The 15,397-nt window shown below is 36.9% G+C and overlaps 1 protein-coding gene across 2 annotated transcripts in view; it reads right to left on the bottom strand.

The window, feature by feature from the left end:
* Positions 1–15,397, bottom strand: part of BBS9 (Bardet-Biedl syndrome 9) — a 458,887-nt gene that overhangs the window by 418,851 nt on the left and 24,639 nt on the right. For both annotated transcript variants that reach the window (XM_047694606.1, XM_047694605.1), the window contains exon 5: positions 9,661–9,774. In XM_047694606.1, the coding sequence (XP_047550562.1) occupies positions 9,661–9,774 (114 nt within the window). The remainder of the gene's footprint in view (positions 1–9,660; positions 9,775–15,397) is intronic.

Below are 15,397 nucleotides of genomic sequence, written 5' to 3'. Positions count from 1 at the left end.
TTTGCTAAGAAATACATCTATTTTACATATTTATTGCCATTACTTGCATGCATCCCATATTATGTAGCACCAGACTTCACACAACGAACACGTTTTCAATGACTGTGCCATTTTAATGGCAAGATACCTAAATTCCAGAAATAAAAAATTACACTGGGTTAACTCAGGGTGGAATATTCTAGGCTACAGTCTGTTTATATTTATTTATATCATAACACTGATATGTTATCAGTGCTTATCTTTGGAAGATGGTGCTAAATCATTTGTTTCCTCTTTTCTACACATAGATACATTTAAAATATTCCCTTGTGAACATGATTACTTTTATAACAAAAGCATACACATTTTGGTGTGGAGAGTACTGAAAGAGGAAAGATGAAGTAAAATCATGCCCTACATCACTTCAAGTTTCAATTTATCAATAAAAAATTGGGAACATGCCACCAAATTTAACATAGTCTAAACCCAGAAGTAAAAACATGCAACATGGGGGGTTGAGGGGGTAGGAGAAGACTAAATGAAACAAGATGGGATTGGGAGGGAGACAAACCATAAGTGACTCTTAATCTCACAAAACAAACTGAGGGTTGATGGGGGGAGGGGGTTGGGAGAGGGGGGTGGGGTTATGGATATTGGGGAGGGTATGTGCTATGGTGAGTGCTGTGAAGTGTGTAAACCTGGCGATTCGTAGACTTGTACCCCTGGGGATAAAAATATATGTTTATAAAAAATTTAAAAAAATTATAAAAAAAAAAAACATGTCAAATGGCCTTGCAAAGTATTTGATTAAACTGAATTACAACAAATTTATAAATGAACAAACATTTGGAGCAATTATCACCCCTCCCCCAGTATAGCCAGAATGAGACTGCATGCAGCCCAGAGCACAGCACACTCTTCAACTGCTTATCCCCTGCCTCCTCCAGTCCACATAAACACCTCACGAGACACTCAAAACACCACTGCTTGCCTATCCTGGCCATTGTAAAGCAGCACCCCAGGAAGGCTCTAGGAGAGAAAGAGAAGTCAAAAGCGAGATGGACATTTACAGTGTTTTGGCTACCCAGCACCTATTTCACCCTCTTCTGTAAATGTTATATACATGGGTTAAACTTGGCCCCAAGTTGTTTAGTTCCTCACAGCAAGCTGACCACAAATGTGAACTCAAAGCCCACAGATGCCAAACTTAAATTTTTACACTTTCATTTGCTTTAATTATAGCCCATATTAGCATAATTTTAGCCATTTATAGTATGCCTGCTTTGCATATTCTGCAAAAATGCACCCAACATCTACTAGTCATAGATGAGACAAATCCTAGAGCTACAGAAGTCACTGTTGCCCTCCAAAGCTTCCAGACCAGGACTCACCATCTTGCATCTGAGCAATATCACCTACATATATACCCCCACTCAGATTACCCTCTCCCCAGGGAGTTAGTTTCCTTGCCCACTTCCCCTTCTAGGTGGTGGTCCCCTGCCATGGTCTCTGGAAAATCTCCTGCAGTAAGGGACTTCCCCTTGGTGAAATCCTGTCAAGCCACCACCCAAATAAAGCTCAATTGGGAATATTGACATCTCATAGTCATGACTTTTTCTTTGATCAACTCCAAAATCCTCAAACTCACCACAGTTCATTGTTTGCCTACATTCCCCCAAAGATCCACCCCTCTCCACTCCTGGTCTTAGCAGTTAATAGGAAAACTGGCCCTAACTCTCCCACAGTTTACTCGAACTCCAGCTTAACTTCATTCCTTCAGTGACAGCAACTGGAATCTAAGATAATTTAGTGGTGCAGCAGCCATCTTTTTTTTAATTTATTTATTTATTTGAAAGAGAGTATAAACGAGAAAGAGCACAGGCAGGGGGAGCAGCATGCAGAGGGAGAAGCAGGCTCCCCACTGAGCAGGGAGCCCCATGCAGGACTCCATCCCAGGACCCTGAGATCACGACCCAAGCCAAAAGCAGATGCTTAACCATCTGAGCCACCCAGAAGCCCCAACTGTAGCCATCTTGAAACCAAGAGGAAATAGCCTGTCCAAGGAAATAGAAGCAAAAGATGAAAAGAGAGAAACCAAATCTGATCACGCTAGAGGCCCAAATGGTGATGGTAAATGTCTTATTCTTGCATGAGCCTACTGTCAACTGCAGTCAAAAGATTTCTCAGTTTTGTCACCTACTGGCTCAGTCAGTACATCTGTAACTCCTTATCTCAGGGTTGTGACTCTGAGCCCCACTTTGGATATAGAGATTACTTAAAAATGAAATCTTTAAGGGGTGCCTGGGTGCCTCAACTGGTTAAATGCCTGACTCTTGATTTTGGCTCAGATCATGGTCTCAGGGTTAAGAGATCAAGTCCCATGTTGGGCTCCATGCTCAGCATGAATCTGCTTGCAATTCTCTCCTTCTCCCTCTGCCACTCCCTCTATTCATAAGCGCACTCACCTGTTCTCTCTCTTTCTCGAAAATAAATAAGTAAATTTAAAAATCCTCAGTTCCACTAAAGGCAGGGTTAGAAAGAGAAAAGAAGTACATCCACTAGAAAAGCAAAATTGTGGCACATATAGAAATTGGGAGGTATTGGTTTTTTATGGTAATGTTTCTTTATATCTTGAATAGTCTGTTACCTGTTAAGCTCAAAATATAAATATCCCCATGAAAAACAAAAACTAATAATCAAGAAAACTAATTTTAAAAATTAGAGCAGAATACAGCTAATAATATTGTATTGTACACTTTAAAATCTGTTAAGAGATACAAATATCAAATCATTGTATTATACACATAAAACTAACATATGTCAGTTTCATGTCAACTGTATCTCAATTTAAAAATCTGTTAACAGTGTAGATGTCATGTTAATTGTTCTTACCACAGCAAAATTACAGATAGATAGATAGATACACACACACACATAGATACATAAATAAAAGAAAGAAAGAGAGAAAATTGAAGAAAAGAAAGGAAAAGAAAAGGAAGAAAGAAAGAATTAGAGTAAAAAAGCAAGAAATGTCAGAGAAGGCTAAAGATTGAAAAAAGAATCAGATAGTACTGATTTCTACTGTAAAGTATTAAAGAAGCTTTTCCCCATAAACCACAAATTCATTGTGAAAAGAAGGCAATAATTCAACAGGACTATAAAGCACAAATTATGTGATAAGAAATAAAATTTTAAGGAACTGGCCCATCATAATCCAAAGAGCATACTTGCTCAAATAAAAATGTATCCAAGTTAATTTTTTCAGCAAAATACTATGGAAGATATTTTGTTTATCAGATCAAAATTTCATCCTACTTCCTCAAAGACTCCTCCTACCTTATAAACCCTTTCCCCCTCCAGCTATGGCCTTACCTTACTATTACTCTTCACAGTCAAACCTCTTCAAAGAATAGCTTTTCTTTGTGATTTCCATTTCTTCCCCATGAATTCCTCATTCTGGGGCAACTGGACCAGTGCTCATATTCTTCTGTTAAAATTGCTCTCCCTAAGATCACCAGTGACCTCCAAATGGCTAACTCCAGTATTTTCTTTTTTAATACTCCAGATGTTTAACCTCTGACTCTCTGGACTCCTTTCATACCTCTTAAAACCCTCTTCCATGACATGCTCTGTCTCTCCACTTATCTTTCAATCTCTTGTGTTCCTTCATCTCCTAACCTTACCCTTCAATGTGTCATTCTCAACAAATACAGTCATAGTACTTTATCCGTCTAGAATACGACGATATCCTTCTCCATTGAGATGAGCAGGTAGCGAAAGAAAATTCTGCCTTACTAAAGGCTTTAAACTATAGGTAAGAAAGTCCACTTAGTAGCCTGAAAAATGCCAAAGTTTTTTAAAGCAAAATAATTTTTCTTAAGTGCTGCAAATTCTGAAAAATCATCTCAAGAGGAATAAACCATCCCAGAGAGAATTTGAACAGCTCAGCCTATGGGCAATGAAAGCTTTAGACTGAAGACTATAAAGTTGTTCATTTAGAGGAAACTGGGGATAAAAATGAAGAGCTGAAATAAAATAGGTAACAGTACTATCCTCCTTTATGTACTATCCTTTATTCCCCCACCTTTATGTACTATCCTCCCCATACACACACACACACACACACACACACACACATTTATTCAGCCTGAGAAGGCTGTTCCAACCTCAAGCCTCCAGTATAACTGTACATATCTATCTCTATTACAATTTACCACATTATATCATAATTCTTAGGCTTTATTGCTCCCTAGGTTGCAAGATTCCTGACAACATAAACTATCTTTTATTCATCTTTCTACTCCTAGAAACTAGTACAGTGCCTGGGTACTCAGAAGACTCTCAGTAAATGTGTACTGGTTGGATGGGTGGATAGACGGATAGAGATGATGCAAGGGAGGACTAATACCAGACTTCTTCTGGTCCCTGAAAGTTCCCATACATCTCCAGCAAATCAACTACTTCTTCCCAATGTCCCTTTCGCACACTTGAAAGAGCCATATACATTATAAGGTTTGTCATCTTATCCCAGCCGTACAGGACAAATTTGTGATAACCGAGGATGTAACTAAGGGTCTCTAAGTCATATTATGAATAAAGGAAGGTTAAGCTCAACTGTCTTGATGGTAGTAACATATATTACAAGTAACATATATTACATATACTAGATAAAGTACCTTATTTTACCAAGCTAAGTATTTGCAGTTGTTGACCTTAAAACAATAGCATTCTTTCTTTGCTTTTACCACTGGCTTTCTGTCAGTCCACATTAATGCTGTCCTTTTTTTTTTTTTTTTAAGACAAGGATATCATACACCCTGCTTTTTTTTTTTTTTTAAGATTTCATTTATTTATTTATTTATTTATTTATCAGAGAGAGAGAGAGAGAGAGAGCACACAAGCAGGCAGAGTGGCAGGCAGAGGCAGAGAGAGAAGCATGCTCCCTGCCAAGCAAGGACCCTGGGATCATGACCTGAGCAGAAGGCAGCAGCTTAACCAACTGAGCCACCCAGGCGTCCCTAATGCTGCCCTTTTCAAAATACAATTCTGAATTGACAAACTTATCTTAACTAGGTAAAGTGCCATATCAACAACAACTATTGTAGTGACCCAATGAAATAAAAGCAGAGGAAAATCTGGTAGGTATATCATTTGTCCCTTTTTTCAAAAACAAGTACAGTTCCAATTGCCAAATAAATTCTACCCATTTTGATAATATATTTGTAAATCAATTCAAATCTACCTTTTCAAAACTGATTTAGTATCTTTCCAAACTGTAATTTGATTGTCCATGGTAATGCCACTCACTAAATTTTGCAAGCGTTAATTTGTCAATAGTATAAAAGGCAAAGATAAATGACCATTTTTATAAAACCCCAGAGTCACATGTTCTTCAAAAAAAGCAGTTTAGATTTATATTAGAGAAACTACAAACATTTTTAACTCTGAACACATCTTCTCCCACACTCCTTTTGTTTAAAAAAGCCCAACACAGCCATTAATATCAGTCATTTCTCCCTAAAACGTATATGGAAAGAATTTTAACTTAAATTCTGGAATGGTAGGTAGTACTCTGAATAACGGAAGATATTAAGGAAATATTCCTCAACTAGTTCATAAAACTAGATTTCCTATTTCTTTACCATTTTTTCTCATTAAGAGACATTACATGTAGCTTGACATAAAGCCAATCCTACTGTATCAAAGGAATACAACTTTGAGTTTTTGCAGACGTATAAAAGGTGTTTTTGAAAGACTTTCTTAATGAACATGTAAACAAAAAAAAGTTTAAAAAACAGTAATCACTCTTTTGCTAATTTCAAATCATATATTACCCTCCCATATATAACCTCTCTGATTACTGGGGGCCTGAGGGAGGATTTTTCTTAGAAACCAAAGCAAGAACCAAAAAAATCAATGGAAAAACCAAGTATCTGACCCAGAAGTTACTCAACATGTTCATAATCTACAAAGAATCAGAGTTATGCACTAACTTCAGACAAACCAAGGTACACCTCCTTCTGATAGGAAAGTTTTTTCTGATTTAAGGAAGGTTAATTTACTCACAGTCCAGACAAGGAATCATTTTAGTACGGTTCACACCACTAGATTCTAGAAGCAGAAAGTCTGAATTAGAATCCCTTCTCTACCATTGGCTTAGTATATCTTAAGTTACTCAACCTGTAAAGCACTTAAAGCAGTGCCTAGTACAGAACAGTACTCAGCAGATGGAGGACAGCAACATACCTCTGATCTCTGAGACCTGGCATCATTGAGAAGAGCATTAGGAATCTCAAACTCAGGTCCAATTCTGGACTTAAAAAATTAGAACCTGCATTTTTATCAAGATCCCATTATGATTCAAATGCAACTTAAGGTTTGAAAAGCACAGAAAGCATTTTTACGTTATATTCTGAGATGTTACCTATTATAATTAAATTTTCTTAAAACCACTCCAATACTTTTCTAAAACATGAGGAAGTTACACTTATTTTTAGTAAAAGAGAAAGTATTATTTGGGCTCAAAATTCCTCCACTGGTGATTTCTTACCATACTTTATTTAAAGGCAGAACCCACTAAAATCCAAGGTTGTAGAGGACTGCCATCTAGTGGTAGTTTATTCTGGTGCACATACAAAATAAATTTGCTCTGCCTTCCCATTCCTTATAAACACATTTGTTTAAAATGGGGCCAGGTTTTCTTCTTGCTTAATTCCTTTCTTGAGGACTACTGATATGATTATACAACTAAATAATTCCACAAGAAGGTATGCTAAATAAGAGGAAGATAGAAGACAACAAATTATAAGTCTCCTTTTTTAAACTCAGATCAAGTTTAGGGAAGTCTTCAAACTAAAAAACTGATTAGCTCACTCCTGGAAAAGTGAACATTAGGCACACACAGAGACTTCAAGCTTAGAAAATGGGCTTGTATAGAAATGTGCATATCTTGGACTGACTTTTACTTTCTTCTTAAGTTCTGTACTTCTTACAATTTATTTATATAGTATATGGCAGGGGAAATTATCAGGTTGAGAAAAAAAATTGTATAACCTTCTGACTCAATATTCATTCCACATTCTATCCTAGGGAAATAATCAGAAATGTGGACAAAGAGTTCTGTACAAAAATGTATATTTCAGCAAACAAAACAATCTTAATAGCTTCATAATAACCTACTGAATCTATGCATCAAAACTTCGTCATTCTGTTTTATAACTCATTTAGATCAGTTCTCAGTTTTCTCTATTACAAAATGTATATATGAAATGAAGGGAGGGAGGACAGAAAGAGGAAAGAGATAACTATCTGGCAACTTGATATGATTTTTCTATATTTTGGTTCATTTCCTAATACACACTGCCATAAATCACATATAAGCATCCAAGAATATTTTTAAGGTTTTCTATAGCCAATCTGCTTTCTAAGAGTGTTATGTCATCTTACATGGCCCCAAGCAATGTAGGATACGCTATCACCTCTCTAGCATCAGATTTTATCCCATGGCCAATTTTTTTAACAGCTGTACTGAGATATTATATATCACTTCTTTGAAGGATACAGCTCAAGTATTTACTGTATTTACAGTGTGCAACCATCACCATAATCTAATTTTAGAACATTTTCATCCCCCCAAAAAGAAATCATGTACTTACTAGTAGTAACTCCCTATTAACCCTGGAAATCCACCAATATGGCTGGTTATTACTAATTCACCAACCTCATTATTTTTCATATTTTTTGTAGATACCACAATGATACTATGTGTTTCAAACCCGTTAAATGGAATAATCACTTGTGCTACTCAGACATTTCTGTCTCGAATTGTGAAATGTTCTGCTTAACCATAGGAAAGTAAAGCATATCAGAATGGCCTCTTGTTTTTTCAAAAGATACTTTTTACATGTAAGGCATAATTTAAGAAATAAGAGAAGGTATATAAGTACAGTCATCTGCTCTTTTCAAAACAACTAGCAACTATCATTATTTTGTAAATCCATTATTAAATCACCAAAAATATCATACAAAAGCAAGTAATCCCTTTCTAGGTATTTAAAACTTTATTTTAATTGGGTTAACTTGATCTGATTAAAAAAAAAAAAGAGCAATCAATTTAACATTTGATAGGTGGTCTAAAGAACTGACTTGATTCTACCCAAAAAAATAAAACTTACTTTCATTTAGCCAAAGCACTTTTTTCCTTATTCATAATTTTTTTGGACTCCAGATGCACAGAATTTAGCAATTTGCCTTTTGAAGATTTAATAGGGTGAAAAGAATTAAAACAGTTTATTAAACAGCAGAGGCCTAGGTCCCCTGATCATGTCAGACTTTTTTTTTTTTTTTTAAGAATACTGAAACTCAGTTCTGAAAGCTAGGGTTAAGAAGGGATACTTCACTGATAAAAGTTAGCCTCTCATCAAATTTTAGGTCTTTCTCCTCTCTTCATCCAACTCTGGACATCTCCCATAGTCCATAAATAATCCAAACATTCCCATTACTCAAGTTAAACAATTCTGCAATCCAGCCAAGTGTTCTGTTTCATATCACTTTATGCAAAACATTTATTTGTACATTACCACCTAAAATATTCCTTTTAACTGATACACTCAAATTCATTCTTCCTCACCTTTATCTCTATATGAAAAAACTGAGTTCACACAAATGACTTCCAAAATAAAGTCATTTTTTTATGCCACTAAAGAAAAATCTGATATAGGTAGCCTACATTTTAAAGTAATGATTAAACAATAAACCAAAAAAAATATGAGCCCAGAAAGATGCAAAATATTATAAAATCCCTAGTTCATGTTCCACAGGTCTCACACACACACACACACACACAGAGGTAAGCGTCACTACCCGGCTTCCTATCGTCACTCCAGCACCAGTGGCTCCTCTATCACCCTCTCACGGGGAAGTGAGAGGAGGTTAAGTGGTAGATAAAAACTCTCCCATGCCAACAGCAACAGTGTACCCAAGCAAGCATCAAGCTCTGGTAACACAGGAAGCTCTGGGATTAGGGTGGGCAGGCTGCAAGTAGCCCCATGCTACTTAGAAAAAGATATCCCCAAGGTGAAAGGAACCCCGCCTCACTGAGCCAGTACTTGATCAATGTAATGGGTTTGTGAAATATAAAAAAGGCCCCCTTGCTCTGGGGAGGTTTATTGCAGGCCAGAGCACATGGCTTGATAAGCAGGATGAGGTCTGCATTTCACTCTGTGTTTGCCCCCAGTCTAGGCGCCCTGGAACAGAAACAACATACAGAAACCTATGCATTGGCCCTGGAGGTGGGCGAGGTGGGGAGAGGGTTCTGCAGCTTCACCCTGCCTATCACAATTAGGACAGGGACGCCCTATCAAAGAGATCAACCCCTTCTTCCACACGGTTCCCAAAAAAAAGCTCAATTTCAGTCAACTCATGTACAAAGACAAAATTTAAAGGAAGATATTTAGAAATATCTCTATAGACCATATAAAAGTGCTGGTTGTAGGAAAATCAAACACATTTAATGTTTCAAGTTTTCTCTTTTCATATTTTGCTTGACCACTCGAATATAAAGGTCTCAATAAAATATTTAACTCCCTCTGAGATTCATACCCCATGATCCTCCATTTTTATATAGCCAAATATCCTAAATCTGCTACTTGCAACAGCACACTCATGATTAATGCCAATTACCTTTTACACCACCAAAGGATCCGTAAGTCATATTGCAGGCTGTTCTCTGCAGATTATGTTCATACATCAATTTGATCTGATATTGGTTTCCATGTTCCACATTACCCAAGGTTCCTAAAGAGAAAAAAATTACAGAATCACTTTGTATTTGTTTACATTTAAACATATTCATTTCTTCTCATCCTCTACACCAATTCTAAGTAATTCAATTTCAGTGAAATTTAAAATGACAAAGCACTAAAACAATGTGGTTGTGAATAATTAGCATACTGATGACACAGAATGCCAGCACAGTTAGGACAATTTAAGTCTCCGCTAGATTATACCATTAGATGAAATAGCACCCTGGGTGACATTTCTTATCTATTTCCATTAGGTCTGAGTAAAGTGTATTATTTAAATAAAAACAAAAACACCCAATTCCAGTTCTGAAATAAATGAGGTTAAGTTCCTTACACTTAAATAATAATAGAGCAAAGACACGACTCAAAGTGTCTTAGAAAAAATTCCCCACACTTTGAAGCAATTCGGTTTCCTGTCCCACCTCTCAAAATACTCATGCCCCTAATACACTATAACTTAATTTAATGGAGAACTATTCCAAAGTTTCCTTTAGCAAGCATATAGGACATTATGTTTTATATGAAGTCCACAAAGAATCATCTTCAAAACAAAGACACTTTCTCTGCATTTAATAGATCATATGTACTACAATTGCTTTCTATTTCTTTCCAAATTTGAAAAGATACATGTTTTTTTAAATAAAGATTTTATTTATTTATTTGAGAGAGAGAGAGCACAGCAGGAGGGAGCGGCAGAGGAAGAGGGAGAAGCAGACTCCCCACCCAGCAAGGAGCCTGATGCAGAACTCCATCCCAGGACCCTGAGATCACAACTCAAGCTGAAGGCAGATACTCAAGCAACTGAGCCAGCCAAGCGCCCCAAAAAAGATTCCCTATACTTATTTTACTCTCTGGTTGTTTTCTAGAGTACTTAGAGCTGAAGCTATGTCCCAGTAACCAGGCAAGAGCGTTATAGTTAAAAGAGGTGATGGGAAGAAAAAGGATTCAGAAATCAACTTTTTCCATTAAGGAACATCTCCGTCTTTCATTCAAAAATGCAAAATTTAAAGAAAAACTTAAAATATAAAATATAAAGCAAATGAAATAGTCCCCAAACAGGATAGTATTAGATCATTAAAACAATCTAAACATGTATGTCTGTATGTATGTGTATACATATTTATTTACACATGAGCATTTGTTTTTTGTCCAAAAGGTTTTACCAATATAACACTGAGGTTGTAAGAACCAAAATATTTCTATTTCCATTTTAGAAGTGAGGCAAGTACCCTAAGTTTAAAAAAATTTAAGGGACTCCTGGATGGCTCAGTCTTTAAGGATCTGCCTTCGACTCAGGTCATGATCCCAGGATTCTGGGATTGAATCCTGCATTAGGCTCCTTGCTCAGTGGGGAGCCTGCTTCTCCCTCTGCCTGCTATTGCCCTTGCTGTGCTTTCAATCTCCCTGATAGATAGATAGAAAGATAGGTAGATAGGTAGATATTTAAGAAATTTCCCCCCAAATCACACAGCTGGTAAAGGACAGAGTATTCAAACTAGGTCTTCAGAGTTAGCACCATATATCCTGGTGCCTGGCTGTCCATCATTTTACAACTTGGAAAAAACTTGGTAAGACAATGACAATTTCCCTAAACAAACCAGCCATCAAAAAACATCATTTCCACCTCCACCTTTCTCGCCTGGACTTTTCTTCATTTGGAAGGTGAAGGGTTGAAAGAGAAAACTAACAGGAGGATTTCTTGGAGGAAAATCATTTCTACTCTGATTTATGACCCTGAAAATGGGAACAACAGACTTCACATGCCAATAGAATAAGAAACAAAGAGAAAGACTCAAATTTGCCTGCTAACCCTGATAGATGAAGGCTCTGTGGAATCTAAATAGTAGTAAAATCACTGAGGTCCAGGGAAACTGAGGAGTAATCGCAACCACATGGGCCCCAAAAAAAAAAAAAAAAAAAAGGAAAGAAAAAGAAACACATACACACACACTAAAATAATCACAGCCTTAACCTTAGGAGAGGTCTAGTCTCCAAGAAACCAGAAAAAGAAGTTCAAAGAAACATTTGGTTTGCCCCTACAGAAATTACCAAATCCATCCTATACCTAAAACCAAATCAACACCTCTGAGTTAGGAATGCACTTACACATGTTTGTTAGCTGAAAGCTCAGTGAACAGGGGTTCAGCATTCAATACTTATACAAACTTGGCATGAAATGACATTTGGGATTTGTGTTCTGAAAAAGCTCCAAAGGCACTGGAAATCTTCAGATTTCAGGTAATAGCATTTTAAAACTTAATAGTGCACCTATGGAGAACAGAAGACAATTTGTCTTCCTTAGACACTACTTTGGAATAAAGTTAGTATCTGAAAATCTAAAATTTCTGACCATTTTTTTCTAGAGACACATCGATGGCACAAGATTAAAACTACTTATACACAAGGGGGCTTAGGGGGATTTTTTTGTTCATTTGTTTTTTTAAGATGTTATTTATTTACTTGACAGAGAGAGAGAGAACAAGCAGTGGGAGCAGCAGGCAGAGGGAGAGGGAGAAACAGGCTCTCTGCCAAGCATGGAGCTTGATGCAGGACCCAATCCCAGGACCCTGGGATCATGACCTGAGTTGAAGGCAGACCCTTAAAAGAATGGGCCACCCAACACCCTTACTTATACACAGGTTTTGTCCTGGGATATACAGATTGAATATAGCAAGTGTATCTTTATAACTACAGTCCATGTATAGCTAGAATTAATATGAATTTTCATCAATCAGAAGGTAAAAAGGATAACAGAACATCCAGGTTGTTAGGCTTATTTAAACACAATTTGATTTAAACAAAAATATTCTCTAGAAAAACCAAAGATCACCTTGACAACAGTTTTCGGTACAATTTTAGACAAATGTGGAGAAATCCAATGAAGTGAAAATAAAATAAAAGCCATTACAAAGTAAATTAAAAGGTTCATTGTGTTAAATAACCAAATCAGATTATATAAAACTATGAAAAATAAAGAACCACATCTTTTTGCCCACTCAAAGCAAACATTAAAATTCTATAAATATGTCAAATGCTTAGCAAATGCTTGTTGAAGTACACAATTTCTGGAAAAGAATATTTAAGAGGACATAATCAGTATGGTTTACACTCACACATCTGTAACCATTTACTCAGAAACTGAAGCCCATCAGAAAGGAATCTGAAATGCCATGTGATGTTTTTCCTTTCGGTATCATAAGGTAGGCTAACTTCATTTTAGCAAGACCCTGCTATTTCTCTATATTAAGCATGCATTTGATAACATTATCACCCACCAAAAAGAGGTCGGCACAGCAGCCTATGAAGGGCTGTTTGGTGTGTCCAGGAGGTCTCCTCTAGCATGCCTCAAGTCTTTTTTAGAAGCACACAGCATTGGGGGGGGGGGGGGGGCTGGGTGGCTAAGTCAATAAGTATCTGCCTTCAGCTCAGGTTATGATCCCAGGGTCCTGGGATAGAGCCCCACATCTGTGCTCCCTGCTCTGCTGGAAAGCCTGCTTCTCCATCTCCCACTCCCCCTGCTTGTATTCTCTCTCTCACTGTCTCTCTATGAAATAAATAAATAAAATCTTAAAAAAAAAAATTCTGAGTAGAAGCACACAGCATAAAAATAAAACAAACATATTTGGGGAGGGGCCAGCTGGAGGTGAGAATGTCAAGTTCAGTTAGCACTTTCATTTGTTCACACCAGTGGTTTTACTTAAACTAAAAAATGTTTATGCTTGCCCTGTTACAGTAAAAGCTAGGTAAAAGTTCAGTCTGGAACCACAGAAACATATTCAAAAGAACAAAAATATTAACTTCCCTGCTTCTCCATTTAAGCCAAGCCAGAAAAAATATACAAATTGTCAGCCTCCAAATATCATAAGAGGCTGAAGAAATGAGAGACAGAATAGGGAAGTGAGGTGGGGCATAAGGGAATGTAGTTTGGAGAACTCTTTATCCCCAGAGAATACAAAGCTTGCAAATGAATACAAAGAATAAAAGAGCAATAAAATCACCATTCCCATGACAAATAACTGTCATTTTCAACACTAATTTGAAGCAAAATACCAATGTCCCATAAACAAGTTGTGACCCAACATGCCAGTTTCTTTCAGCATGTCTTTTTAATAAACATGCACTTTATCACTAGTCTATTGTGCCCTATACTTTAGGGAAACTCTAGAGGTTTCTGTCTTTCTGGGCCATCATTCAAATGGGACCAGGGAAAGCCAAGAGTCTTAACTAATTTCTAATTTGTAGGATTTTTCCCTCTCATGCCCTCTTACAACTTCCAGAAGAGACCAAATCTCCAAGAAGTATCCAGGGGCAACTGCACAAGTTCCCCTCCTCCGTGTCCTGTGCAACCCAGTTAATAGTATCACCTCACAGTTAACAAGCCCTATAATGGAAAAGGAAGGACAACTAAATGCATGCGGTAAAGTAGCCTATATCACATCTTCTCCATTTATTCTGGAACACTAAATATTTGCCCTATCACTAGGAAAAGCAACATCTTTTACCATGAAATCAATGGGAGTGTTTACCAATGTCAGAGAGGTACTATAATGGACTTCTGACTTGTAAATGGAAAAGTAGAAAAGAAAATGATAGTGGTAACAGAGAAAAAAAAAGAAGGAAGAATAAAAGTAACACAGATTAATAAAGAACCCCTACCAACTGCCTCAACACTACCCAAAAATTAGTTCATTCGTACAGTCAACATATGTCCACCATATACCATAGGCCAGGTTACCAAGCCTGCCTTAGAAATCTAACAGACCTTCACCCCCAAAAAGAGACTACTTAAGAATATCCAGCTCAGGGGCACCTGGGTGGCTGAGTTGGTTTGGTGCCTGATTCTTGCTCAGCTCAGGTCTTGACTTCAGGGTTGTGAGTTCAAGCCCCGCATTGGGCTCCAAACTGGGTATATAAATATACACATATAAACACAGTAAAGATAAATCATTATGCAAGCGGAAAGCAAAATACAAAGAAAGCTCAAATCAAGAGAATGAGTATGAAAAATCCAAATACTAGAAGCTAATATTTATAGCAAACTCCAAAGAACATCTCTTGTATAAGGAATAGACCCCAAAGAATTAGCTTTATTGTACCCATAAAAAAATTTCCCCAATATTGACATCCATGAAAAGAACTCTCTCAGCTTGAACTAAAATTTAATTACCACAACAAATATTTTTAAGTTACCTTTTATATTTATTAAGGATCAAAATGCTGAAACCAAACTACAGTTAACTGCCATACTGGTATCTACAGAACAACGTCAGAAAATGAAACCTGATTAGACTTTAAACAAGTGCCTTAAAGCAGGCTGGGTACAAACAACCAAAGGCCAAGAAATTTGAATTATAAAAAGAAAACACCTAAGGTTCATCAAAGAAAAAGTACTTTTAACCACCATGACTCTCAGCATCTAATGATTTTTGTTGTTGCTTTTAAACCTTTCTTAAAACTCAAGCATCCTGGATAAAAGTCACCGCATGAGGAATATAGTCAATGGTATTATAATAGCATTGTATGGTGATATATGATAGCCACACTTATGGTGAGCTCAGCATAACGTATAAGGCAGTGGAATCACTATGCTGTATACCTGAAACTAATGTAACATT

Source organism: Lutra lutra, chromosome 11 (genome assembly GCF_902655055.1).
Source record: "Lutra lutra chromosome 11, mLutLut1.2, whole genome shotgun sequence".
Lineage (NCBI taxonomy): Eukaryota > Metazoa > Chordata > Mammalia > Carnivora > Mustelidae > Lutra > Lutra lutra.
This window is presented reverse-complemented; position numbering and strand designations above follow the sequence as displayed.